This window comes from Podarcis liolepis (assembly GCF_965112155.1).
Source record: "Podarcis liolepis genome assembly, chromosome: 6".
In the NCBI taxonomy this organism is placed as follows: Eukaryota; Metazoa; Chordata; class Lepidosauria; order Squamata; family Lacertidae; genus Podarcis; species Podarcis liolepis.
In genome coordinates, this window is record NC_139559.1 from 63,063,011 (window position 1) to 63,090,514 (window position 27,504).

At 45.0% G+C, this 27,504-nt stretch overlaps 1 protein-coding gene across 3 annotated transcripts; it reads right to left on the reverse strand.

Moving 5' to 3' along the window:
* Nucleotides 1-19,936: 19,936 nt before the first annotated feature.
* DIRAS3 (DIRAS family GTPase 3) lies at nt 19,937-25,047 on the reverse strand. 3 transcript variants are annotated; one of them, XM_083510595.1, is made up of 2 exons: nt 24,556-25,047; nt 19,937-21,341 (listed from the first exon to the last, which is right to left on the reverse strand). In XM_083510595.1, exon 2 carries the CDS (start codon nt 21,273-21,275, stop codon nt 20,679-20,681), a length of 597 nt encoding a protein of 198 aa, XP_083366721.1. In that variant the 5' UTR covers nt 21,276-21,341; nt 24,556-25,047; the 3' UTR covers nt 19,937-20,678. The 3 variants fall into 3 exon arrangements, with proteins under 3 accessions (XP_083366721.1, XP_083366722.1, XP_083366723.1); XM_083510596.1 differs by lacking the exon at nt 24,556-25,047 and adding an exon at nt 23,891-24,447; XM_083510597.1 differs by lacking the exon at nt 24,556-25,047 and adding an exon at nt 21,471-21,803.
* Nucleotides 25,048-27,504: the final 2,457 nt, after the last annotated feature.

The window sequence follows — 27,504 nt, forward strand, 5'->3', positions numbered from 1 at the left end:
TATTTTTAAGGGTAGCCTTGTTAGTGTGGTTTTTTTAAGTGCTTAATTTAAACTTCTGGAAGGGATTGTTCAAATGGTGCAAATATTCTCTCATTTGATTACAGATGGTACTACTGGAGATCCATCTCAACCCAAAATTCTCCCATTGTTCTGTTGCATCCATGATATCTATTTGCCATGTGTTGCTTTAAGTGGTTAATCTACACATAAAGGCATTTAAATTAGAGCATTAAATTTTAGATCCCTCAGACAATGCACATACTTTTGTAAACCAATAAAATCTTTAATAATTTTATATTTAAAAAAATAAAATAAAAGTTTTTGATGTGTTTAAACTGCTATAATTTAAACATTCTCAAAGGGTTGCAGTCAACTAACTTTTACTCAGAGTAGTCCCACTGAAATGAATGGACCTAAGTTAGTTGCGGTCGCTCTTACATTTATTCCTAGGTGGTCCTAGGTGATAATCACATTTGGCCAGGAGATGGCACTATCTTGTTTGAAAAGTTACCATTAGGCCCACTAGTGGACTATCCTGAAAAGGCAAGAATGTAGGCACTACCTTTTTATTAATGTGTGGGCAGATGAGCCCTAACCATGTAGGACTTTCTTGGAAGGTGGTGCTGGACTCTGTGGTTTGGTCCATTGAACTTCAGGGTCTCTCACGGTTTCATGCTTCTCCCATGCTATTTAGCATCTACAGGAAACAGCTGGAAAAGGTCATCCAGAGTTGGGAGTTGGGTGGCATCAGGGTCAGCCCACACATGAGGCCTGGTGAGGTGAACACATCTGGCCGCAGGATCCACAGAGGTAGCAGACCTCAAAGTCAATCTTTATTCCCCCCCTTATTCCCAGTGTAGATCTTCGCTTCCTCCTGATTTCTGATGTAGATCCTTGTTCACCCTTTCCTCCATGGTGGGTGGGGGGCACAATTTTGTGGTTATCTCAGGCTAGCCCTGGGTACCACCGATATAAAATGATCCTGAACTACGCATGTCGTATATAACAAGTCAACAACTCCTGTGCCACCCTGCAAGTGAATCCGAATGTTGCACTCAAAATAGACTACCCAAAATTACGAAGATTGCAGATAAGTATATTATTTGCATAAATTATTCTAACGGGGGAAATGTTTTCGCAGAATGGATTTTTTTTTAAGTATGAGTCATAGAAGGCAATAAATGCATGTGCAAGGACAGCAAATATGAGGGACAAGATTTAGGAGCTAAAGGTGCAATGCTCTACAAGTATAGGGTTGCCTATATGTGTCAGAAGTAATTCCCATTTTGTACCATAGGTCTTGCTTCCAGGTAAGTGGATACAGGATTGCAGCCTGAAGGAATGAGAAATGTGGGGGGAACATGGTCTCCCATTTCCTTACCACTGTCCATTCCAAATGCTTCTTTAAGTTAGTGAGTTTTTAGCCAAGCATTGCCTTCATATATTCCATCTGTTCTCAGCAATCATGAGGACTAGACACTTTAAAGAAAAAACAGGGGGAAAACTGGAATTCACAACTGGCTATGCTGTAAGACTTAGAATTCTGTTTTGCATGTTTAGTAATAATAGAAGTAGTAGAAGATTATCAGAACTCCAGAAATACTTTTGAAACATTTGCTAGATGTCACTCAAACAGAATGGTAATCTAGAAAACGTTCTTCAGCAAAAGTACATAAACAGTTGTTTTTATTCTTATAGCAAAGATGAAAGCACTACAGATTCTGCATTTCACTTTTGTCATCCCCAATAAAGTTTCATGGCAGTTTTTTTTTACAAAGATACAGTAATTGGATACTGACTGTGAAATGGAAGTGGAATGCATGTTCTTCTTAAACATTAGTGTGGATTATTTGTTTTAGAGATAAAATACTTTCCCTAAACTCTTTAAATGGCTATCCACTCTCACAGATAGCCACTGGTTATTTTCCCAACACCATGACTATACATAGGATCCAGACAGATCCCATTGGTGGGTTTGGGAGTGCCATTTTTCCTCCTTACAGTGGCAGCCCCTCAGTGCCCCATAGAATACTTCCCTAGAGAATCTGCTACCTTGGGTGTGGCATTTGGGAAATAGAAACCGTTGCTTAAAGGAAGAGACTTGAAAAGCCTCTGTGTACACACACAGAATCACATGCAGCAATTGGATGTCAGCCCGAACCCACAAGCCTAGACAACGAAATCCTGCTTGATGCAATGGGATCTAAACACTGTACATGTCTTGAATACAAATAAGCTTATCTGTGACATTAAAATAAATAAATTGATTGGATATTTTTGTACGTGTGCATGTGCAATTAAACATGCAAAGGCCACATGAAATCCTGGAACTATTTTTTGTAGTCTTACTTCACCGGCAGGATAGATTGTGATCTCCTGTTTATATTATGTTCTTTCCCCCTTTCCTTTTGACTTCTATTAGTTTTCAAATAAATAAACGTGAAAAACATTTGAAAAGTTGAATGGTATTTTTAAAATGTATTTTTTAAAAAATATTTTTTACAGTTTCGTGCTTGCAGACCTCTTAGATCCAACAATGAAAATGGCAGATATATTTGGTGTTACTGATGGCTAATCTACTGAGGCAAAAAGATAACCTCTGAATAGATCGGGTAGTCTATCTTCAGATAGTGGAGACTATGGGAAATATCACATAGATTATTGGCATTATTGTATCAACAAGTCAATCCAACTCTAGAGTTCCCTCTCAGAAGATGCCTTCCTTGGGAAGAGCAATCCTACGGTATATTCGCGTTAGACCAGATTTCTGCCGGTAGAAAGACTGCCATGTCATGTTCAGCCCAGGAAAGGAGAGGGGAAACAGCCGGAAAGTACAAAAACGTGCAATGATCACAGACACACATCCCCCACAGTGACCTTGAAACACCATCAGTGACAACCAATCAGGACTACTTGTGACCACACCCAGGTCATTCTTGCACATGGAGCCAATGAATTTACCTGTGGCGATCACACAGGGTCCCTGGACATTTCACTGTCTATTGATCCCTGTGCCACCACTTTATTTCTCGCTGCCACCACCCAGGCCCTTACCTGGTACAATACTGAGTCCAGTCAGGGTTAAATTGGAACATAAACATCTGTTTATTTATTGCAGTTTAACAAGCGTGTGGTTTCATAAATGGTATCGGTCAATTACAATCATGGGGTGCCTATCCAGACCTATAACTTCCGCTACCTGCTCTCACTTACTAAACCACCTCTCAGATATTTACTTGTCTTCCTAGCTCCTAACGGTTTCTGACTCAGCTTATTTCACTACACTAACTCAACCTACCCACAGACTCTATTCCAATTCACTCCCACTCCAACCAACCACCCAACTCCCAACAAACTCCCTCAGAGCTGGTTTTATAGTCCCTCTGACTCCACCCCCCGGGTTCTGATTGGGTAACCTGTTTAACTATTTCACCTCCAGCACTCTCATATGTTAATGTCACATAACCATGAAAGGGATACAGCCCCACCATATCACCCCTGCATTACCACACACAAAAAGCAACACAACTCCTCCATAGCCAGAAACTACTACTAGTGACCACTAGTGCCCCAGGCAGCCATCCAGGCAGGGAGTTGAATTTCCGTATATGCAGCCTACAACGGAATGTTCTGTTTAGCTTAAAAGATTGCAAACTCTTTTACCAATTGCTTTGGGCTTTTGGAGGCCAGCAGAAACACAGTGGCCAGAGATACTCTCCACTCCAAGTAACAGTTCTGCTGCTGGGCTGTTCAGAGTTTCTCAGTGCCTAAATTGTATGTGATTCTCCCTTCCAGATAGCTCTCACACTGGTAACTCGGTTGCTGTGTGTTCATGACCTATTGGACAGTGTCTGTGCCACCGATGAGTGACAGGCTTTTCCCTCCCCTTATAAGGCAGCCAAATACCTCTTGCAGGAAGCCCGTGAAATGTTTCCCATGGTTTGCTGTGTTAAAACAGACATGGTGCTTTAATGCAGGCAGTTCTAAATCACTTAACTTTCTCTGCGATAGGGGAACAAAATGAAGTGGATGTTAGACCATCCTCTTACGTAATGCCGGATGCGTGCATTCAGAGAGCTCAGATCTGTCTAGGATACCTTTCCAAGTTCTTCAGGGCTCACCTCTATCTGGAATCGCTTGGGACGGGAGGGACAGGGCCACCAGGGATTCTGTGGACGGCATGAGATATAGCCACAGGCCACCAGTTTCGTCTAAAAATTAGTTCCAAGGGAAACACATTGGCAGGCTGCTGAAACTCTTTTGCAAGGTGGTGCCTCCAGGCAATCCAAAACTGTGTACAGTATAGAAAGGGGGTGCATGGGTATGTGTGTAGGTGGCAGAATAAACATTGGCGCCAAATAGCTACGAAATGCAAGACTCAGTGGCAGCTCTGTGGCAGATTCATGATAATGCACATTTTCATGAACTCTGTTATGTACTGAAGTTCTCACCCTGGGCCAGCAGGGGGATACTGTAGATTGTTTTCACTCAGGTCCACATATGCAAATAGGGGATTGAAAGTGACATTCAGTGATTGGATAGTTACAGGAAATGGTTACAGTTGTGTTGTAGTGGAGCTCTATATAAGCAGGCTGGCTGAACCCTTCAGTTCAGTTCTGTTCTGGCCTGTGAATAAACAAGAGCTGTTTGAAGAATCGCTGTGTCGTCTGATATGTTCACCCACAACTTAACAAACTCCAGCCTGTATCTCTTGCCCTCTGAGGAGCGGCTGCAGGTGTTCTGCAAGGCTGCTGTGACGTGCAAAGTGGCCTGCCTGATTGCGCGGAGGGTTTCCATGGCACTGCCAGCCGTGAGAGTCTCCACACAGCAGGCTGCACATTACAGCAATCGCTTGGAGCAATAATCACACGCTGCTTCAAGCGGCCACCACCACATGGCTATGATAACATGTAAACTAGCCCTAAGTAAGTAAATGAATAGATCAAACGTGTCTTTAATTATATCTCTTCTTGAGCCGCTGCAGAACCTTTAGGCTGCTACAGGATTCTGCCTGGCCCCCCTCTAATCTTCTCTTGTTTGCCCATGAGGGAGACAGAGCCTAAAATCAGTTTTGAGCGTGAGTCACTCTCCCTCGGGATTTGGTGCCCCCCCAGAAGTGCATCTCGGCCTCCTCCATTTTGTGCTGCAATTACTCACCTTCACAGAACCCTTATTATTTCATATGTAACAGGGGGTTGAGTTCAGCCAAAGGACATGTTGGCATAATAAACCTTGAAAACGGAAGAACTGGCCTCAGCTGTACATTGGTTCAGACTAATTCTATGGATGGCCCTTCACCTTGGTTTTCAATAGCGATTTTCTGCCAAGTGCACTTTCAGTCATACAAATATAAAAGCTACTTCCTAGGGATGGTACATCTAGTTAATAAAGAAGCTGAGATGTAGTACATGTTTTTGAGCTTTGTGCTACTGTCTCGTGAATATGAGGAGAAACAATATTTACCTCCCAAAGATGACGAATTCGAATCAGGTTGTGCAATTTGCTGTGGGATCTCAGATTTTAAGAACTCAGGAAGAGCTTGGCACTTCGTTACAGGAGTGGGGCTAGTAAAATGAGTATCAAATCTGAGGGCCTTTCCCCCAGACACAGGGGTGGGAAATGCAAAATATACACTTTAGTGGTAATGTAGCAGTAACAGGAATCCACTGGCAGGGGCACAATATCCAACTTGCCTTTAAAACATGGGTAGAAGGAGACGATTACTTCAGGGGACAGAGTTTTGCTACAAGAGGTTCCCTTTGCATACCCGAACGTGTGCAAAGCTCACCCACCTCCCCCTAAATCCCTCCTTGCATTATGAGGGAGGATTATGTTTTTATTTTGCCACTAATCTATGTGAAGATTGGCATGGGGCATGTTGTACCATTGACACACCAGCTGAGACGGAGACGTGGAGGGGAGGGTGTGTGACACATGTGTGCCAGTTTCACAAGCAATGTCCAGCAGTTTTTCTACGAAAAAAGCTCACAGGTGGATATTAATCCCTTCCCAGAGGTTCCGATGCCAAAAATAGAGCTTCCTTTGTCACTCTCTGTTCCCAGACTTTGACTCACCCTATGACTGGAGTTTAATGGCTAGATCTCATTATTCCAGTTGTCTCTCTCACCTCCCTAGCGCTTGATCATAAAAATGTACAGCTGAAGGTGACATGATGGTCCTCTAGTTTATTTCCTTGTATTATAGCAAGGTTCCTCTTATCCAAATATAGCTTGCAGGTATATATAATGGCATCAGATGCGCTGAATAAGTACCCCTGGCTGGCACCCAATAAAATCCTCTGGAAGTAGCTGTAAATAGATTCCCTATACAGCAGGAGAACCTGTGACCACTCTGGGTGGATATTGCTAGACTACATCTCCCATCATCCCGGACTATTGAGCATGCTGACTAGGGCTGACTGGAATTTGAGTCCAACGGCCTCAGAAGGACCACAAATTCTCTGTTCCTGTTTTACACAGGAATGAGAAAGACAAGAGAATTTTTCCATGTTCTTGAGGCACCGAATACTGACCGCTTCTCATCTGCGCTGCTTCCTTTCTCAGAGCTAGGAAAGTTTTAGGAATGAAGTTCATGCATGTTTATTAAATTTCCCACCTCCTGTTCTGAAAACCCACTCACTTCTCTTCCCTGCCAACTCCTTGTGCTCAGAACGTCACCTGCAAATTCACAACACACTCCTATGTGAAGATGATGACTAAATGACAGCTACGCAATCCCAAGCCAAGTATTCAAGGTTATGCCTGAAGGTGCAATCTGAAAATAGACAAGGGGGCGGTATAACCTTGTCCAGTTTCTTGATAGCATTTCACTCGCTGTTGTCATCAGTGGCTCTCAGCACAGAAAGTGTATGAAGATTAGTAACAGGACAATGGTGGAAAATTGGAGATAAATGTCATCAGGGAGTCTGCGTGGTTCTACTATGGGAAAGAAAAGAAAGCAACAAACATCCTGTTTTTGCCTAATTGAAGCTTGCTTTCAAATTTTGTTCATTCTGCTGCATCAGTGAGAGAAACAGAATCTGGGAATGGACGGGAGAGACAGGCTTATGACTTCAAAAGCATCCAAACTCATAGACAATATAAAATGTACAGGGGCTGTGATTCTATGCGAGTAATCTCCATTGAACACAATGGGATTGACCTCTGAGCAGACACGTATAGAATTGTGCTGTAAGCACATAATAGCATCAGACAATGTGAATCAAATTACCAATTGGTACAGGTAGTGGGAAATTGCTGCATCATTTCTTAAATGCAGTAGGACTACATTTATTTTTTTTTTAAAGAGAGAGACAGAGAAAGAAGCCATGGGCCTATCATCTTCTGATTTTCCTAGGGCCCACCTTTGAGCCATTATCCACATTTTTTGAGAGTTTGGGGATGAAGCACAGTTATGATTTGCAGTCCTCAAACTTCAGTTTTCACAATGTTTCCTTTGCTTTCTCTCTGAGGCTGAAGAATCTGTATTCATGACAAGCCTCTAGGGCTGGGATCACACTACTGTTAGAAAGAACTTACGCAAGGAGGAAACATGGCAGGCGTCAGAAAGGAGCCAGTCCTCTGGAGAAAACCTGTCTGATTCATGTTTATGAGCTGCAGTGTATCAAAGGGAGCCAGCCCTGTGAATAATAGCAAAGCATGCGCACGATGCTGAAATATGACTCAGACAGTGCCTCATCATTAAATCGTGCTGTCAGAAATATTGATTTACTGCTGGGTGCAATTGCTTAAAAACAATAAATAGGTCCTGGTGGGAAATTTCTCCAACTTGGTTATACAGTTTTAAAACCCTACTTTTAAAAACAGGTTAGCTGCATTTTAAATATGCTCCCCAATTTGCATTTATATGAGTAATTACTTTATAGCAGTCTATATATTTTGTAATGTTCCTGAGTCTGGATGCTTCTTAAGTCATAAGATTAAGCAAAGAGCTAAAGGACCCCTAGAGAGAGAGAGAGAGAGAGGAGTGATTAAATATTACTAATTAAGTAGTTGCACATTCCATAGCCGTGTGTTGCAAATGAGGTCTATAAGATTAGCAATTTGACCTGTATTTGATTCCCCTAGAACCCTTCACTCCAGCATTGTGCCTCCCATCCCATAAATTAAGGGTGGGCAGAAGGTAGATAAGGATCTATGTAGATCTCTGGACCATAGGAAGCTGCCTTATCCCACGTCAGACATTTACTGCATCTCGTTCAATATTGTCTATGCACAGCAGCACAGGTCCTCCAGTAGTTCAGAAAGGGGTCTCTTCTAGTCTTCCCCTGAAGCTCAGAATGTGTGTTTTATCTCTGGAAATGGATTTTGGCATTAGAAGCAGTTCAACCGAGACTTCCGGGTTGGTGCCTCCGGCCATGGCGGAATTCCTCTGATCGGGAGGAATTTGCCCCGTGGGAATTTGGGTCTGTACCGCCACGGCGAAGGCGGAGACCGGTAAAAATCACAGGCGGGAGAAGCCTGTGAATGTGGGATTCGGTGGGCACCTTTTGCGCCTCCCCTACTCGCGGGGAAACCCGGTTTCGGGGATCCGGAGCGATGTGGGGTGAGTGGCACGGTGCTTCGAATCGTCTGCTTCTTCCACGGAGCGAAGCTGCATAGCTGCTGTCGGAGAGCACTGACTTTTTCCTGTGGACAATTTGACTCTAAAGTAATTACCCGCGAGTAGAGCTGAATTGGGAAGATTGGATTTTTAAACATTTAATCTGGCATCAAAATGGGGAGGTTCAATACAGGAAGTCTGCCTCCCCCTTTTTAGATAAACTGAAGCAAGGAGGCTGCAAGCTAAAGTCTTGGAAAGCCTTTTGTAAAAGACTAAATTTCCATCGGTAAAGAACTAAACCCCCCCCCTTTTTTGGAGACAGGAGAAGGGGGGGGGTGGACTGAATATGCCTGTAGGAGAGAGTTAAAATACCACCGCTCAGACCCTGGAAATGGGCTGCTAGCAGGATTGATGTTTTTTGGAACGTCCATTGACAGCGTTTAGAACGTTCATTGACAGGTAGCTAAACAAGAGAATACATTGTTTCTACTGTCTCCGGTTGTTTTCAAAAAAAAAGGAGGAAAGTAACTGAAAATTGAAACTAACTTTGGATTATTGAAACTGTGCTTAAAAGAGGACATACTGACCGATACAAATAGAAACTGCTTTCCCCTAGTGGAAGCTTTTGAAATTGGTTACTTTACAGGAGCCGGGCTAGGGGAATTTCCAGCTGCAAGATAAAAAAGTGTGAGACTTTGGAATTGACCTTGAATCTCTTAAGTGTTATGGCAAATGGAAAGTAAAAAACAGACGGGATGTCGACAGAAGAGGCCTTAGTGGCTGCATTACTGAAAATAAACAATTCGCTGGAACAACTTCACAAGAAAACAGACGTGATAAATGTGAAAATGGATGCTGCAAATATTTAAATTGACTTAATCATAGAAAGTTTAAATAACTTGGGAGAAAAGGTGAATACCAATTCAGAAACCACCCAGAAACTGACACAGGAATCTACTCTGATACGGCAAACTGCAGATGAAGTCAGGGGAAAAACCCTTGCTGCTGAATCTAAAGCAATACAACTGGAGAGGAGAGTCCATCCATACAAAGACAACCTGATGAACATAAGCTGACATTCGTTATGATTGAACTTAAAGAAGAACAGATGAATTTGAGGACCAGAGCCCTATCTGAACTGGAAAAGGAAAGCTTGACAGAGTTTCAGGAGGCGACAGGACTAACATTGGTTGAGAAAGAGAGGTATTTGGGGGTTAGTATGACCGCCAAAAATGTGAATCTGTTTAAGGATAACTGTGAAGGATGTTGGATTGAAGAGAAGGGGGATTTGGAAATATGGACAAATCAGAAGTTGTTACTGTTGGGCCGAGTTACTGTGGTGGGGATGAGGGCTGCTGTGTTGCTGGGGATGTTGCTTTTGTTTCAAACATTGCAAGCTTTGGATGGGATGGAGTGTTTCAGGAGGTGGCAGAGGGATGTTTCTAGAGTTGTTTGGCAGGGCGGGAAGACTCGAGTAAAACTTAAGATATTGATGGATGCCAAAGAAGGAGGTGGACCTGCCCTGCCAGACCTTTAAATTTCGTTGTGGACCATCTGCTTTTTGCTGGTTGAGAGAATGGTTGCTTATTGAAAGAACTGAAGTGTTGGACAATGGCAGACGAAGTTGATGGACTATATGGAATTGGCGGAAATGACTGGCAAGATCCGAGACCAGGGAGAAGAGTCGGTGGAAGAAGATTGGAAAAAGTTTAAAGACTATTTATAGAAATATTGTAAAATTAAGGAATGTTAGAAAAATGTTGGAATGAAGTTATATGGCTTTAGTAGAAATGTCATAAGGAATTAAGTAGAAATAGATTAATAGAAAATTAAAGGAAAAATAAGGCAAGAATGTGTTAAGATAATTATAGGATAGAAAACAGAGTAAGATGGAAAGGAATTGCTGAAACAATTAATAGAAGTGGAATACAAAAAGGGAGGTGTGAGGAGGTCGCTGGAAATAAGTTAATGAAATATAAGATTTTGAAAATGTTTGAGGTGTTTTTAAATTGTTTTTGTTTGTTTTTGCTTTGTTTTGTTAGTCCATGTAGCGTTTTTGTATTGTATTTGTATTGTTTTTTCTCTTTTCTTTTTTGTTTGTAGTGTTGTGTTGGAAATGTTGAAAAAGTAATAAATATCATTTAAAAAAAAAAATAGAAGCAGTTCAACCAAGGCTTTTCTCTCTCTCTCTGCCCGAGCAGTTCCTTTCTCTCTATACTATATTTGTACTAGTCTGTCATCAGGCTGTTGATGGTCTGTGCATGCTCCAGAGTGAGGGGGGCATCTGAGACAGGAAAGTGACAGGGCGATGGACGAGCAAGCTGGTCTTGCAGCAGGGGGTTGAAGTGGGTGAGTGGGGTTGTCTTGCGGCAAGGGAGTGAGTTGAGTGAGAGGAATGGTGTGGCAGTGTGGGAGAGCAAGGAGGCAGGTGGGACAGGTGAGCTAACTGGGCATGCAGCTGTGGGCAGGTCAAGCAGGAAGATGCATGGAGATGTAAATGGGGTTGGAGAGGGTGCATGAGCGAACTGGACTTGCAGTGGCTGGGCGGTCTGAGCAAGGTGGCACAGTGGAGTGACTGACCTGCAGAGGGGAGGGGCCTAGGGAAGGGATTACTTGGACAAGGAGTAAGGGGGCGGGGCCTGCGGCAAGCAGTAACGGGTAAGGAGAATGTAAGGGGGGCTTCAGAGGAGAGGGGCTTTGGTGGCAAGCAAAGTGAACAGGGATGTCATCCCCTATTCCTTTTATTGCTTCCTACCAAACTGCAGGCTCCTCATAGAGCCTAGAGGCCAATTCTCATATAGATTTTGTATTCATGTAGCCCCCTAGCAAAATGTAAGTCTACCACATTGTGTGAGACGTGTATGTATTTGGGGTGCTTGTTCCTTTCAGAATACTCATGATGTGCAGACAGAGGGTCTGCTCAGTCCTTTTGCCAATTTGGCCACTGCATTCTGGATTATTAAACTGAAGTTTTCCTGACACTTTTCAAAAGCATGTAGGCAGGAACATATTACAGTGGGTGATTCCAGATTCCTCATGCAGGCAAAGTGTTCTGTCCACATGATCTCAGCATCAAAATGCCAGACTATACCCCTCCCCCATTTAACTCAGATTTACTCTTTCTGGGCGAAATCCAAGTCATTTACAGAATTAAGCCCCATCTGGAAGCACCCACTGACATTTCCTTTCCATCAAAAGTTCTAACAAGTGTGTGTGTGTGGAGCAGGAGGGAGAGCGTTAGTCAGTAAACATGAGCTGGAAACTATAGAGTACCAAATAAATGAGTTTTCAAAGCTGTACTCCCATTTTAGTAGAAATGGTCATAAAACACAATGTTAAGCATTGATTCAGGCTTCTTTTTTGTGGCTCTTATGACAAACTTTCAAATCCATTGTAAATACTGTGTCATATTTGAGGCAATTTCATTGCCAATGTTACCCCGTTGTCTCCCCTCCTTGTGATACAGCAGTGAATCAGAGTCACTTCACACATTACACGTCAGAGGCGGTATGAGAGGGTGTTTGTTTTCATGCTCTGCTTCAGGCATTTCCAGAGGCATCTGGCTGGAGTCTGGACACTGGATAAAAGCAGAAGGCTGAACCGGGTGGGCCTTTGGTGTGATCCTGCAGGGTAGGTTTACACCCAAAAATGCAAAGTGTGACTGCAACAAACACAACCTTTCAAACACAGCTGGGGCCATGTTGAGCATAAGCTGAGTTGCAAACTCAAGCCTGCCTCTGTGTGAGAAAGCATCCCATCAGCGGAGATTGTGAGCACAGCTGGAAAGTCAGTATAACATTGAAGTGGAATTGAAGTAGCTCGAGTGTGATCTGAGAATAGACTATGGGTCCCTGCAGACTGGTGTTTTATCTACAGGAACATATTCTGCAATGTGTTCCTGACACAATAGTAGTGGAGTTTCTCTGCTTTACTTTGCTCCGTGATGCTTCTCCCATGTTGCCACACTCTTGCTGTCTGGAGGGGCTATAGCGCAACAAAAACAGGGGGGAAACTAAACCGAAACATTTATCAGATTTCAGCAGGAAGTGCACTGCTTGGAAATGAAGCAGGTGCAAGCGGTATGCAAAGTGGGATCGAGTGTGACTGTCCCGAAACCGCCAAGAGCAAAACCAACCATGAATGCCCCATAAAACGGAATCTGTAGGGGCCCTATGTTCTTTGGGGCTCCCTCCTCTGTGTTCACAAAATCACATGATTGTTATAGGCCAGAGGTGGGGGAACCTTTTTAACCCTAAGGTGAAGCTGGGAAGCCACATTCCAGCAGTGGATGGTGTCACACCATCAAATTACACACCCAAAACATAATACCACGCACTCCTTAACACAAAACACCATCACACACAAATTTAACACACAGAGAGGGTATAGGCCAAGGGTTTGTTCTATTATTCGTTATCTGCTACTACTCAGAAATGAAGCATCCTCACAGATCACTCTCCTTTCGAATCTACTTACATGCTGCAGACCTCACACTACAGCAGGCCCTTCCTCCTTTTTTCCACTTAGGACTCCCACACATAGTCACAGCCAGGAAAACCAAGCGTGCTGGGTGCATCCTAGCCCACAGTCCATCAAACAAGGTCTCTATAATTGAACCAGAGAAGCTCAGGGAGAAACTAGATGTGACATTAAAAGTTGTGAAACTACAGGTGTAATTTTTGTTTTTGTTTTTTTGCAATCTGTGTGAAGGCAATGAGATCTGGAGGTATATTAGCCAAAGTGATCAAAGAAACACATTAAGTGGGCAAGCAAATTCAATGTAATCCAGCCACAGCAAAGTGCTCTTAAATCCCACTGGTTCCTGCAGAAGAATGAAGCATGTACGTCTGGGTGTCCCACTGAAATCAATTATAGGGCCCCATCTGCACTATACATTTAAGGCAGTTTCATACCACTTTAAAATGACATGGCTTCCCCCAAAGAGTCATGGGAAGTGTAGTTTGTTAAGGGTACTCTTTTCCCAGGGAACACTGGGTATTGTAGCCCTGTAAAAACCGAGCAGTCTTTACTGTGGAAGAAGGAGAAAGTGTACCTGTCTGTCCTATGAAACAATAATAATACTTTCATTTTGCTACAGCCCTGTTATAAGAATTCTAAGGTCTCAAATATAAATTAAATGCTCATAAATACATAAGTATATAAACCATGTGTCTGAAATAGCACAGAAGAACAATCCTAAAGTCATTTTGACTCTCCCAAATTGACCTCAAATATTTCTCAGCAAGGAGAAAGGAAATGGGAAAGCCTCCCCCATTGTCTTTTGCTTACAAATCCTGTCTTAAGGGTGTATTTGTGTATGAATAGGGTGAGCCTGTGACCTGGATTCAGGAACCATCACAAAAAAATGGCCAGGCTGCCCAGGTAAAGCAATCAGTGACCATTATCAGGTAACCTGGCAAACAGGATTTCTACTGTAGACTGCTTCCTTCTCTGATGTATGTATGATGTTTTTTTTTGGGGGGTGGTCTTGAGCTACAGGGTGAGCAACTTCAAAAGTCTTTATAAGGACTTGCACACAATTGTGCTGGGCTCTCTCCTTCCTCCTGTGTGTGGTGAGTGAGAACCCTGTTACAACAGTCTAATAAAGATCAAGCTTACTAGCTGCTTTGCTTCTCAATATTCTCTGGTCAGCCTCTGTTATTTTCTCCTACTGATAGGGAACCCACTTAAGGACTCTATAAGGGCTCTTGGATACCCCATAAGGGAAAAGGAGCAGTTTTTTCTCTTATAACAACCCCAAGAGTTATTGCCAAAGATTCCCTCACACCCGGCCCATCAGATGACTTCTAGGGCTTATCCAGAGAGTTTAATTCATAGCAGGGCTCACTAGGAATCACTAGCAACAAATGTCCTTTCCTGGGCTCAGTCCTGCAAAATGTGAAATATTAACAAAGGCTTCCTTTGGATAAGGCACAGATTGATTTTCTCTTACTGCTGAGAGCCAAACTAGACTTTCGCTTAATATGCAGCAGGCAGCTCCTTAATGGAGAAGGCTCCCCATGCAGCCAGGAGGCTTTGTGGGGAAAATCCCCATCAATGCCAATTGACTTTTCCTTAAAATCTCCATTCCAATCCCAGCAGGGGAAGGAAGAGATTAGCCTCTCTGCTCTGCATACTGCCTTCCTTGTAAAAGGACCCTGTAAAGAACTGGTTAAGCAAGAATCCCCCATGCCTCCAATTGTTTTAGGAAAAACAAGGTAAGTAGCTGCCTGCAACACGTTAAATAAACATTTAATTGGGCTGCATCTAGTTAGCAGAAAGGGGCATAGATCAAAAAGAGATTTCAATAGGAGGCTGCTATTGACTGGGTCTGGCCAACGGTCCACCTTGGTCTGTACCGTCTAGGATGTGGAACATTTTTCAGCCCATGGACTGCAGTCCCTCATAAGCAACTTTCCAGGGACTGAATATTAGTGGTGGATGGGGCCAAAGATGTTGACTCTTCACTTTCATTTCACTTTTAATTTGTATACCGCCTTTCTACGTTACTATACGCAAGGTGGTCTACGAGCTGAAGAAACAACCACACACCTTACAACAATCTGGTCCAATACAAAACAAGTCATAATAAAAAACATAACTTCAAGATAAACCACTTACCGTATATCAAATAAAGTAACATTCAAGAACCCATTAGAATGTAACAGTGCACAATAAAATTACTGGTAAATATCAGCAAACAATAATTAAACAGAAATCCACTCTTAACAATTACAGTGGTACCTCGGTTTTCAAATGTCTCAGAAGTTGAACGTTTCGGTTTTTGAACACCATAAACCCGTAAGTAAATGCTTCAGTTTTTGAACATACCTCGGAAGTCGAACATGTTTCACAGCTTCCGCTGAGTGCAAGATCCTGAGGCCTAGCTGTCGGCTATTGAGGTTTCGGTTTTCGAACGTTTCAGAACTCAAACGGTCTGCCGGAAAGGATTACATTCAAAAACCAAGGTACCACTGTACTGTATAGTAAAATAACTGCTAAACTATAACCAATAAAAATAACAGCAAGTCACAATGCATAAAATACCTCAATGCACACAAAACCATGTAAAATGATCAAAGTGAGAAACAAAGGCACACAACTTATAAAATAATTTTTTTATTATTAAAAAAATTATCCCTGAACTCCTCTCCTCTCTTCCCAGCTACCTTCTGCTGTTTGTAAAGTCATGGACTGGGAAAGGCTCCTAGGTTGGAGGGTGGGGCAAGGCAGGTGAAAAAAGCAGTTGCCTGATGGCCAGCCACAGACTTTCTTCCTTTCGTACTGTAGGTTACATTCCAGTCACTCCTAAGGCGTTTTCCCCCTCTTTCTATTCTGCAGGAAGCAGCAGCAGCAGCAACAGCAGCAGCACCATTCAAGGGCACTTCTCAACTCAGCAAAGTTCTTAAGTAGGGCATGGAGCAGGACTGGTGAGGGCTGGGGCCTGTAGAAGCTGCCCAAAGGGATGGTTAGAGAGGCCTGGTGGACTGCATTTGACCCCTGGCCTGAAGTTTCCCACCACCCCTGATATACCCTGACTGTCAGTGGCTCTCTAGGTATCCGAGAGGGGTCTTTCTTAACCCCACCAAGTTTGTGCAAAAGAATTAGCAAGGAAATGTGGGTGTCAGGAACGGGCCAACAGTAAATCACACTGTGTAAGTTGGAGTTAACACTTTATTAGCAAGAATGCAATCTGCACAGGAGTGGCAGGCCTAATGAGAACAGCAACTCATCTCCAGGAAGTCTTGCCCCCATGAAGCAGTTGGTGAGATGGATGGTCCCCACCTCCCCACAGCTGCCTAAGTCCCCTCCTCTCCATGGGTTTCCCCCAAGCAATCAGAGACTGCGTCTGCGTGTTACCAATCTCTCCTCTGTCCTTTTCATGCCGGTTCTGGTTCTTGGAGATGTGGGGGAGGAGAACTTGTCGCAGCAGGAGGGGGAGGACACCCGTGACTCTTTCACCAGCTTGACTCTACCTCTTGGTCTCCATCTTCTCTGACCTCCTCCAAGCTCCTCTTCAGACTCTGGTTCTGGACTGCTCTCTGCCACTGACTCTCCCAGCTCACTAAGACCTGTCACCTCTTCAGCTTCTGACCCCTCCTCCTCCCAGTCTTCTCCCTCTGACCACTCATCATTGTCCCAGCCCGACTTCCCGAGCTCTGAGCTGCCTTTTTCTCTTGGTGGTTTCCCAGGTGGTTCCTCTGCATCCAAGCAGTCCATGACACCAGGCTGCTGTGAAACACTGAGGGGTCCAAAAATTTGGATCAGTTCAAAATACTGCTGTAAGATTGTTTGTGCTTTACAGTGTGCCTGCAGCCTGGCACTGAGCAACATGAGCATATTTATGTAGGTGCAGGCTGCCAACTTTATTGCAGATTAAATAAGCACAACATACTGCAAGGAGAGAGGGGAGTCCTAAAGTAACGTATTGCAGAGGAAGGGAACAAGGTAGCGTTCCTTAGCATGAGTGTTGCAAGATTGCCTCTGCCAGGCTCAGATCCTGGATTCTTGGCCTAAGCCAAGATTAAACCACAGTTTCCCATATATAACCCAGAAACTGTAGCTTTAAGAAACAAGAAACTGAAACCAGACACATTAGTGGAGAAGAGGGAGCACATGGCTGGTGCTCAGGCCAATAAACCATGATTTAATCACCCTGACATTGTTTTGTCTGTACAGGGCAGGCATAGCCAAACTCGGCCCTCCAGATGTTTTTTGGCCTACAACTCCCATGATCCCTAGCTAACAGGGCCAGTGGTCAGGGGTGATGGGAATTGTAGTCCCAAAACATCTGGAGGCCCAAGTTTGCCTATGCCTGGTACAGGGCCTTTGAGAGATAAAATATTTGAGGCAAAGCTTGTTGAAAAGACTGTATGTTGAGCTGGTGCAAAGGGTTAGGGCTCCTGTACATTTACCAGTTGTGGAGGGGGAAATGGAAGATTTTTCAGCTCTCCTTTACAAACCACACCTGCCAAAATTCCTTCATCTGCACCACTTTTTTAAAAATGCACTGCACTTTTCATTTACAAAGCCAAGAAAATTAAACTGCTTTAAAGCCAGTTTGGCTGTGGGGAGCTGTGCTTTTGGATGCTGACATATTTGTTATTTAGCATTTATATTACTGCAGAATCAGGCCTTTCAGCAGCTGAAGTCATAAGACTTCAAAAGTATTTTACTGCACATCAGAGTTCTAATTTCTGCTTACTATATTCTGCCAATATATTATGTTTTCTGCACTGCAAAATATTTTTGGGGGAAAAAATTACATCTCCCTCTACCGTAATGTATTACTGCTTAGTATTGGTATTTGTTGAAATTTTGGTGTGTGTGTGTGTGTTGTTGTTTTTTACTTTCTTGGCTGCAAAAAGATTCCAGCTGTCAGAGTCAGCAGTGGCTACACTTCCTCCACACATTTCGTAAGAAATGAAATGACAGTACATTGTACCCCAAAATGGAATGGACTTGCTTCACTGCATTGGGCATTTATTTTTGGTGCCTCAAAATTATAGGCATACCGTATTTTTTGCACCATAACACTCACTTTTTTCCTCCTAGAAAGTAAGGGGAAATGTCTGTGCGTGTTATGGAGCGAATGCCTGCGGGTGGCAGGGGGGATCTGCTGCAGTCATGAGCAGAGGATCCATGGTTCCCCTTCCTTCCCTCCTCCGTGGTTACAAAGCATGGATCCACATGGATCCTCAGGATTTTTGCATTGGGCTACTCCAAACTCACTGTCAGATTATATGTCTGTGGCCACAGCATGAACCACAAAAATCATATATCCACTATTTTGTTTAGAATATTTTTTTTCTTGTTTTCCTCCTCTAAAAACTATGTGCGTTTTATGGTCTGGTGCGTGTTATAGAGCGAAAAATACGGTATATTTTATTTATTTAACCAGACGGCAGATCATCAACCTCAGAAGGGGATTAGGAGATACATTTGTTTTAAGTTGCTGGTCATAGAGAATTAAGGTGTTCTAGCTATTGAGTACTCTCCCTAGATTTGACATACTTTATTGCCCCAGTCAGGCATTGAGCCAGACCATCCCCTCTACTCCCAGCCTTCAGGGGTGCACGTTGGTCTTTCAAACGTCAACAACTCCCTGTCCGAGCCTAAAATTCGGTGCCTGTTGCCTCATGTCTTCTGTTCTGCTCAATTCACTACGTCATAACCCTGCAGCGCCCCCTAGGCTCAGCGCCCAGCACAGCAGAGCCAGTTGTATTGCCCTAAGTCCGCCTCTGCCAGCCTTTGCAAAGGTTCCTAACTGCAGAGACGCTTCCCTTCAGACCTTCATGTTAAATGCATAATCTCTAGTGGGGACATCATTCCTGGCTGCGGGCTTGCATGGATGATACCCCCCCCCGCACTGCCCTATTCACATATGTTCAAACTAAATGTCCTTTTAATATGGAATCTTTGTCGTTCAGATATATTTGAAGGTCTAACTGCAGCAGGTCTACTGCAATGAATGAAATATTTAAAATGATAACTAGAAGCCGAAACGTCAACTGTGACGTATAAAAAGTTTTCTTGTGATTTTCCATTCCGTTTGTTTGTTATCGGTGGTTATGCATTTACCAGTTCTGATGGATTTATTATAACTGTATGGCAGAACGTTAGTAACAAGAAGGAGCCTCAACTATGCCAGAAATAAACTGTCCACTTCATCTCATCAGATGGCTGGACAGACTTGAGCTGCTAAACACCAATGAACCCTCTTGCTCATGAGACTCCTTAGGAGATGCTAGCTCTGGGTGTTAGCCTCCCACCACCAACCAACCAACCATCCACCACCTTTGAACAAACACCAGACCTTCTGAGGTGAGAAAATAGGTAGAAGTAGCACTTGGGAAACACAGGAGGATTACAAATGGACAGCACAACATAGGCGCCCTGTAAAATGTGAGCAAAGGAGGCACAGCCATCCAACCTTAAACCTCTTGTGTGGAAGCTTTTCTGAGCCACATCTTCATTCTACAACTTAGCCATTGCTCCATTAATCTTACTTGGCTATGAGTGGTTGCCAAAGAAGAAGAAGAAAAGAAGGCGACGACAGTGGAATACGTTTGCAGCCAGTTGTAGCAAAATGGAGAATGTTTAATGTGCAGCATGACTCAAGACCAGGTATGGTGGATCTGTAGCCTTCCAGATACTGGTTGGTGGGTCATGGAGGCCGAGGCTGATGTGAGTTGGAGTCCATGCCTAGAGGGACACACTTTCCCCATCCCTGCCCAAGGTACACCAAAGTTCACCTCTTGGCCATCCTCAATTTGAAAAGCACACTGAGTATTTTTGACCCCAGATTCTACCTTTTAGGGGAAGAGAACCTTGGATCTGCTTACGGTTAAGAAGTCAACAGATGCACACTAGGTACTCAAATCACTTTAATCGTTCACATAAAATCCTCGCCAATATACAAACACCACAAATGAAGTTTTAACATGTAATAGGAAACAACAAGCACTTCTTTGGTGAGGAATGCAGCTCCTCCTTCCCTACAAGCGTGCAGATTCAAAGACCTACGGTAAATGATCAAAAGTCATCATTTACCGCAATCAGCATTTGATTTCACCCTGGTGATGCATCCATCTGAAGAGGTCCCTTTGAAGTAAATACAAAACATCAGACACAGTACTATTTTTGTTTGTTTCTGGCTTACTGACCGGAGCCCTAGTGAGAATTGCTTGGTTCCTTGAGCATTTGCATAAGGGCAGGAGGGGAGGAGCTATGATAACTCGGAGATGGTGTCAGAAGCAGTGGCAAAATGCAGGACAAGAGTACCCTCTGTTGCTTTTCCTCAACGCATGTGACCCTAGCGGCTTGTCCTGTGACATAAATGGCTAATACTGGTTGCTGCAGGGACAGGAGGGCATGGAGAGCGATGGTGGCTGTTTTGGAAAAGCCTGCTAGTGCAGAACAAGCATGCAAACCCCAACTTCCATCAAGGGCATATTCAAACAGCCTAAACGAAATTTAGACTATAAAGCAAAAACATCCTGGGTCAGCTCCTCGGGAAATCGCTACTCCAGGCACACCCCAGGACAGGCGAGACAGTTTTCAATGCAAGAAGAAGTCCTCTTTCAACCGCAAAGGCGGCGCAGAACCCAGGCATCTCACATGACTGAGCATTTGCCTTTCAGTTTATCCTTCTTGCGCTGCTGCTTGGATTTCTTACCGTCCACCTGGAGGCTGACGCTTCTCCTCTTCTCCAAATTCAAGAGCTCCTGGAAAAGCTCCTGCACGTTGTAGTTCATTTTGGCCGACGTCTCCATGAAGGAGCATTTCCACTTGGTGGCCAGGACCTCCCCTTCGCTGGCCTGCACTTCCCTCTGCGAGTCGTCGCTCTTGTTCCCCACCAACATGATCGGGACCTTCTGGATGTCTCCTTTGATCTGGCAGATCTGCTCATAGATGGGCTGAAGCTCTTCGATGGACTGCCGGCTGGTCACGGAGTAGACCAACATGAAGGCATGGCCTTTGGAGATGGACAGTCTCTGCATGGCAGGGAACTGGTGGCTCCCGGTGGTATCTGTGATCTGAAGGGTGCAGATGCTCTTGTCGCAGCTGATCACCTGGCGGTAGGTGTCCTCGACGGTGGGAATGTACGTCTCCCGGAAGGTTCCCCTCACAAAGCGGAGAACCAGAGAACTCTTGCCAACTCCTGCAGCTCCAAACACGACCACTCGGTAATCATTACTTTGTTCGGGCATATTGCTCGCTCAGCTGGAAACCAAGGAGGAGTTCTGTGTGTTTACATAGCCCCTTGGGGAGCAGGTCTGGAGAGAGAGAGAGAAGAGGGAAGGCAGAAACTTAGGCATAACAAGAGGTTCCACAACGTTGCTGAATTCAACAACGCCCCCTCCCAAACCCTCCAGATTTCAAGGAAGCAACAGAGCCAAGCCAACCTCACACTTTCCATAGGCAGCCCTCCTATTAGCTGTGCCTGCAGCTGTAAGGCGAAATACGGTTATAATTGCCTATGCGAGTGGAGATCAATCGGCCCTCCTCATTAATGCTCTTCAGTCCCCAAGCAACAGAACGCCCTGCAGCTGGCGCAAAACCTTCAGGATCGCCCTTCCCCATTAAGCTAGCCTCAGCACACAGCTATTTTCATTTTCTGCTGCGGTGGGGGATGTTGTTAGCTGCGAATCCCAGGGGTTTGTCGCTTCCATTTCTCCTGTTTTCTGCACACGCCCACACTGGCTCTCAAGAAGCAACAGGCTCAGCAATCCAGCTGCATTACTCAGAAGGACCGATGCAAATGAATACAGACAAGCCCAGCATGTTGCCTCCTGGAGTAATCACAGCTGCCGACAGGCAGGCAGGACAGCCCCCTTGTCAGTTTGACCCACCAACTCTGTCAGAGAAAGGCAACACCAGCACAAGCCTGCTGTACCGCAGAGTTACAGACCTGCATGGCCAGACAGGAAGACCGTGGAATTTTAACTATTATTTCACCTTCCCTCTGCAGTACATCCATGCATGTATACCAAGGATCACAATTTTCCTGTGCTGTAAGTACTTAAGTTGGGAATATGCCCCAGGATTTTCAGCAGCATGGGATGTAAAACCACTAAAAATAATAATAATAATGAATTGGAAGCAGTCACACCTCATCTTGTTGACATTCATTTTAACTAATTACAAGGAATTCTGGGACTACTGGAATAACAGTGCAATCCTAGCCATGTCTATTCAGAAGTAAGTCCTGTTGAATTCAGTGAGGTTGCTCCCAGACAAGTAGGGTTAGGATTGCAGACTAATCCATTATCACAGGGTCAGGGAACTGGGTCTCTCCAGATGATGCTGGACTACAACTCCCATCATCCCTGATCATCGGACACACTGGCCAGAGCTGATGGGAGTTGGAGTCTAAAGTATCTGAAGGGCTGTGGGTTCCCCACACCTGGGCTATCAGTTTCCTCACGGTCTAGACGAGACGTTCATGGAAACATTCCATTCAGCCCAGCCAATATTCTCAGCATCCTGCAGACCTGCCATAATGTTAAGCATAATTTGTGGGTAAACACTGCTGAACACACAGGATTGGGTTGTCTCAAGTGTATCGGAACCAGGTCTTTTAATGACAGTTTTCACTAGTACAGAGGAGCAGCACCTCTCTCTCTCTCTCTCTCTTTCTCTCTCTCTCTTTGCTCCCCACGACAGCCATTTTGTGCTGTGCTGGCACCCACAGCACTTTTATCAATATGTGAATAACACCAACACCTCATTTTTAAAACAAGAACAACAAAAATAGACTGATCAAAATATTTTTTTCCACAGGAGATATTGGCTACGCTGTTTGCCAAGATGACAGACTCAAACTGTTGCTCGGGTTGGGGAAAATATTTCTACTTCAGGAAGTTTAGGCATCTGGGATTTTCCCTTCAGTCCTGATTCTACCAGCCAAAAATCCAAGCAAAGAAGTCGCAGATTTTCAAGCCTTCAGGGTGAATCGTCTTATGGTTCCTTTCCAGTGAGAAAATTCTGAAGGTAAAGTTATCAGAATGTTTTTCAATTAATTCATTTATTACATTTATTACCCAGTGCTGCTCTGCCCCAGATATTCCCCCCCTGGCCAACTTCCTCCCCATGCTCTAGCAGCTGCCCATTGGGAAGATCCATGTCTGCCATTAAGCAAGCCCAACAGAGTCAGAAGATTTCGGACTTGGATCTGTAAGACCAGAATTCAAATCCTAGGGTGCAGTCAAGTTTCTGCTGCTTTGGTGTGCTTCACACTTCCCCACCCTTCATCTGCTCATATCAGCAGGGCTTAAATTCATTTCTGTTTGTGTACACACCCAGGAAGTGTGGAAGTGGGTGTGGATGTCTTTCCCCTATGTAACGGTGTTCACACCTTGGCTAGAGAGAAGAAGGAACTGGTGGCTTAAGGAGTTTGAAGAACAACAAGCATCAAACAGTAGCATCTTGCAACAAAGTACAAGAGATATATGCATTTTGGAGAATGTTGCCTGAAAACAGATTAAAAACTCAGCACTGCAAACACAGTGAGTGCACACCATAAACAAGAGTAGGGGCACAGCCCTAATTTAGTACAATAGCCAAATAGCATGTTGGACAGCACTCTCTAGAAACCTAGGAAGTTGCCTAATACTAGCTTGTATATTTGTCCAGAACCTAAGTCAGAGGTCTTCTCCATCACTTGCTATCTGATCCTGATAACTTGAGACATCTAGGATTGAACAAGGGACATTGTGCATGCAATTCATGTACTCTAGTCCTGAGCTATGATCCCTCCCCGCAATCTCTCTCTCCCTCTCTCTCTGTTCCTCCAGCTGAAGGAACAGGAGTAACAGCAACCTACCTCACTACGTTGTCCTGTTGCAAGCAGGTTCACAGCATCTGCAAGGAACGCCCCCACTCTTTAAACCTCTCAAGTTTCATTGGAATGGAGGCTTTTCTTCCAAGCAACTGTTGCGCAGGGCCGAGGTGACAAGGCGCTGCTCCGCCTAAGCACACATATATTCCCGCACACTTTACAATATCGCAGCGGTGAGAATCCCCCAAAGCGGGGACGTTGCCATGCGGCAGCCCCAGACCCTATCCCAAGAGGGTCGGAGGGGAGAGTGGATGATGACCCCACTACGCTGGCGAAGGCAAGTCTCGGCACGATCAGCCAAGATAGAAGCGTCACGGTGGGACTCGGATTTGGGGAAACCAAACAGGCGCGGATGCCTTCCAGAAAGCACTCCCTCTCCACCAGCCAGGAGGGAAGAATATCCCCCCGAGGGCTCCCTCTCCCAGCCCCCAGGAAGCCAACGAGCAGGCCAGGCCTCCCGGCAGCTCAGTAGCCCACAGGGGCGAGGCAGCATCCGAGGAGGAAGCCCAGCAACACGCAAACAAAAACACACAGAGGAGCAAAGCTCCCCAGGACTGTCAGGAGACGCAGATTTTGTCATCCACCGACATCACACACCCACCCCTCCCCCAAGTGAGGACCCCCCTCCACGCTCTCGGCGCTCTCTTTACCTGGGTCTCTGGCTCTTCCAGAAGCCTGGGCGGCCAGCCTCTCTCGCTGCCTGCCGGGCGTCACCAGGGGAGGCACTCCCGGGAAACGCGCTCCCCTGCGCCCCGGCGGGGTAGCCCAGGCAGGGCGGCGCCATCGCGCCCAGGGAACCAGGCGGCCTGCTTCTCCCCTACTGCTGCTGGCTGGTGCTGCCCTGGAGCTCCCCAGCCGAGTCCGCCCTCGATGGCGGCGGAGGCAGCAAAGCGTCGCCGCGGTGGAGCTTTGCTCAGCCTAATAACCCTTCTCCAGAAACAGCAGCCCGGCCACTCTCACGTTCCAGCTGCGCGGAGCATCCCCAGGCAAGCGTCACCGTGGAGCGTGGAGGACAATGGCTGAAAGGCACCCAACGCGGGGGAGGAGGAGGCTTTCCCTTTCCATCGAAAGAGAAAGAGCGCGCCCCAGTCTGTTGGGCGGGTGGGGGCTTGTTTTTGTCTCTTTTTTGGCCGAGGAGTTTTCGGGGGCTGGCTGTTTCTCAGGGAAATAAACAAGCACCACCACCATGGAAAGGAATTGCTCTTAAGATCTCCAGGGCTGCTCCGAGTGAAAAACATTAATCTAGCATCTCCACACAAGTGGCAGCCCCCCCCCCCCGTTTTTCCGTGCGGCATCTCTTGTGCTGCACCTGTTGAATTTCCGCTTTGTCGTTAAAGATATTTAGAGTCACGGCCGGAAAGAAAGGAAAGGGGTGGGGGAGAGCAACCTCTTTGTTTCAGAGCTCTCCCACCACCTGCAACTTTTAGGTAAAGGCACACACGTTTAAAAGCACTTCCATACGATACGTGCTGCCCTGAGTCCTTGCAAGCGCAGCTGCACATTCGCCAATGGTGGACGGTGGGGGAAGAAATCGGGCACCTTCTTAGCATTAGCAAAGTTTAAAACACAAACGTGCCCACACGCGATAAATAACAACAGACTTCTGTGGTGGAGTCTTAGTGATGCATGGAGAGTGTTTGTGTTTAAAATATTGATAAATCCCATTTGGGTAGCTGACTGCCATTCATTCATTCATTCATTTTATCTTGTCAATGACATGCCACTAGTGAGACAGCTCCATTTCCCTTGCCACATCTCCATCAATGATATACCATTAGTGGGAAATCCCAATCTCCCTTCTGTCCCACATTGACTATGAACTTGATTTTTCCTGCCTTCCTTCTTCTCCTTTGAGTTTTACAGCGCTGCACTCTCAGGGCACACTCTCCGGATTTTACAGAATTGCATGGGCAAAAACAAGATGGGACCCTGCCCTCAAGGAACTTACAATCTCATTATCCCAGAGATCAGGTGTGGATAGGCTTGAGGCTTGCAATACCTACTTTCTGCAGGATCCAGCAGAACCCCAAGATCCCCAGACAAAAGCTTGGAGCCAAAGACATGCACTTAGAATTAAAGAATGTTGAACCCAGGAATAGAATGTTGAGGAATAGGAAAAGAATGTTGAGCCCAGGTTTGAGTACCAGAACTGAATGGAGTTATTACACACACACACACACACACACACACACACACACACACACACACTCCTCAACTCCTGGATTTATTCCAAAGTTCTTCCTTTCAGCAGTGAAATTTAGGAGTAATCTTATTGCTGCTGTTGTCAAACAATTGGGAGTCAGAATTCTCTGCCAGTCTTCTGCAAATTGCCCACGTCTCTACCGTTAGGTACAGATCTAGCTTCTTCCCACTCCTGCATGGATCATAGAATTGTAAAGTTGGGTGGGGCCATGAGGGTCATCTAGTCCAACCCCCTGCAATGCAGGAATCTTTAGCCCAATGTGGGGCTTGAACCCACAACCCTGAGATGAAGTTGTGGGTTCAACTCTACCAATGGAGCTATCCCAGCACTACTTATGGCAGAAAGTAAGGAGAGACAGAAAACAGGCGGGGTGGGCAGGGAGGCGAGAGGAGGGGGGAAATGTGTCTTTGAGTATGTACAGCTTGGGAACAGGTGGAAACGAGGTTTTAGTGGAGAAGCCCAAGGCCAGACACAAAAAGGTTGGTGCTTGCAAAGTGTTGTGCATGGCATAGGGTTTTGGAGGGGCTGGTGATTGGTCCCAGCAATGTCTTTACTCCCCCCCCCCGATATTATATGTGATGTCATCTGTAAGCTGTGGGCATGGCTTGGCCAAATGGCCTTGTGGGCCACATGGGGAGACCTGGCAAAATTAATTAGGGGTGGAGATTCCCCTTTCCACTGATTTAGGAATTTGAATCCCATCATGCTGAAATGGAGGCGCCTCTCTTTCATTAGCAGCAATATGCCTCCTAATAAAAAAGGCAAGGAAGGAGGCTTTTGACACTTTTTAGTATTTAGATTATCTATGCCTATAAAAGCTGCATGATGGCCAAAAGAATCCCCCAAACCAGGGTGCAGCTTTTCCCAGTATGAGGACGCCTTGATGAAGTGTACTGCCCCCTGGCATTTCTCCTTGCCACTCAGCTGTTACAGACAACCCTAGATACTACCACAAATAAAAGCAAGATTTTTCTCCCCCGCCTGAGCTTGTGGGAGTCCAGTGCTGCTGTCAAGCAGTTTATTTCCCCTTGACTCATACTCATGGTTATTTATTTGCATCTAAAAAGCAGACCAATTAATTACAGTCTGTATCTTGGCTTTTATGCTGTTTCCCAGCATTTATTCTTTAGGGCAGCTGCAGTTTTGAAGTTGTTGTTTCCCCCAGAGAGTGGAGATGCTGCATACATAAGCCTCTCCCCCGCCCCACAAAGATAGAAAGAGGAATTCTTTCTAATTCTACTTTCATATGAAGCTACTTGTGGAATGCTGAGATCTAGGCGCCGCTGCATCATCATCATCATCATCATCATTATAACAAGACTTCTATAGCATTTCATTTATAAAATCTCTAAGTGTTATACATTAAGTGGTACCAAAAATATCATTAAAAATAGCA

What these genes read in the sequence shown, in the direction of transcription:
- DIRAS3 (XM_083510595.1), bottom strand. Translation starts at nt 21,275, where the DNA reads ATGCCCGAACAAAGTAATGATTACCGAGTGGTCGTGTTTGGAGCTGCA.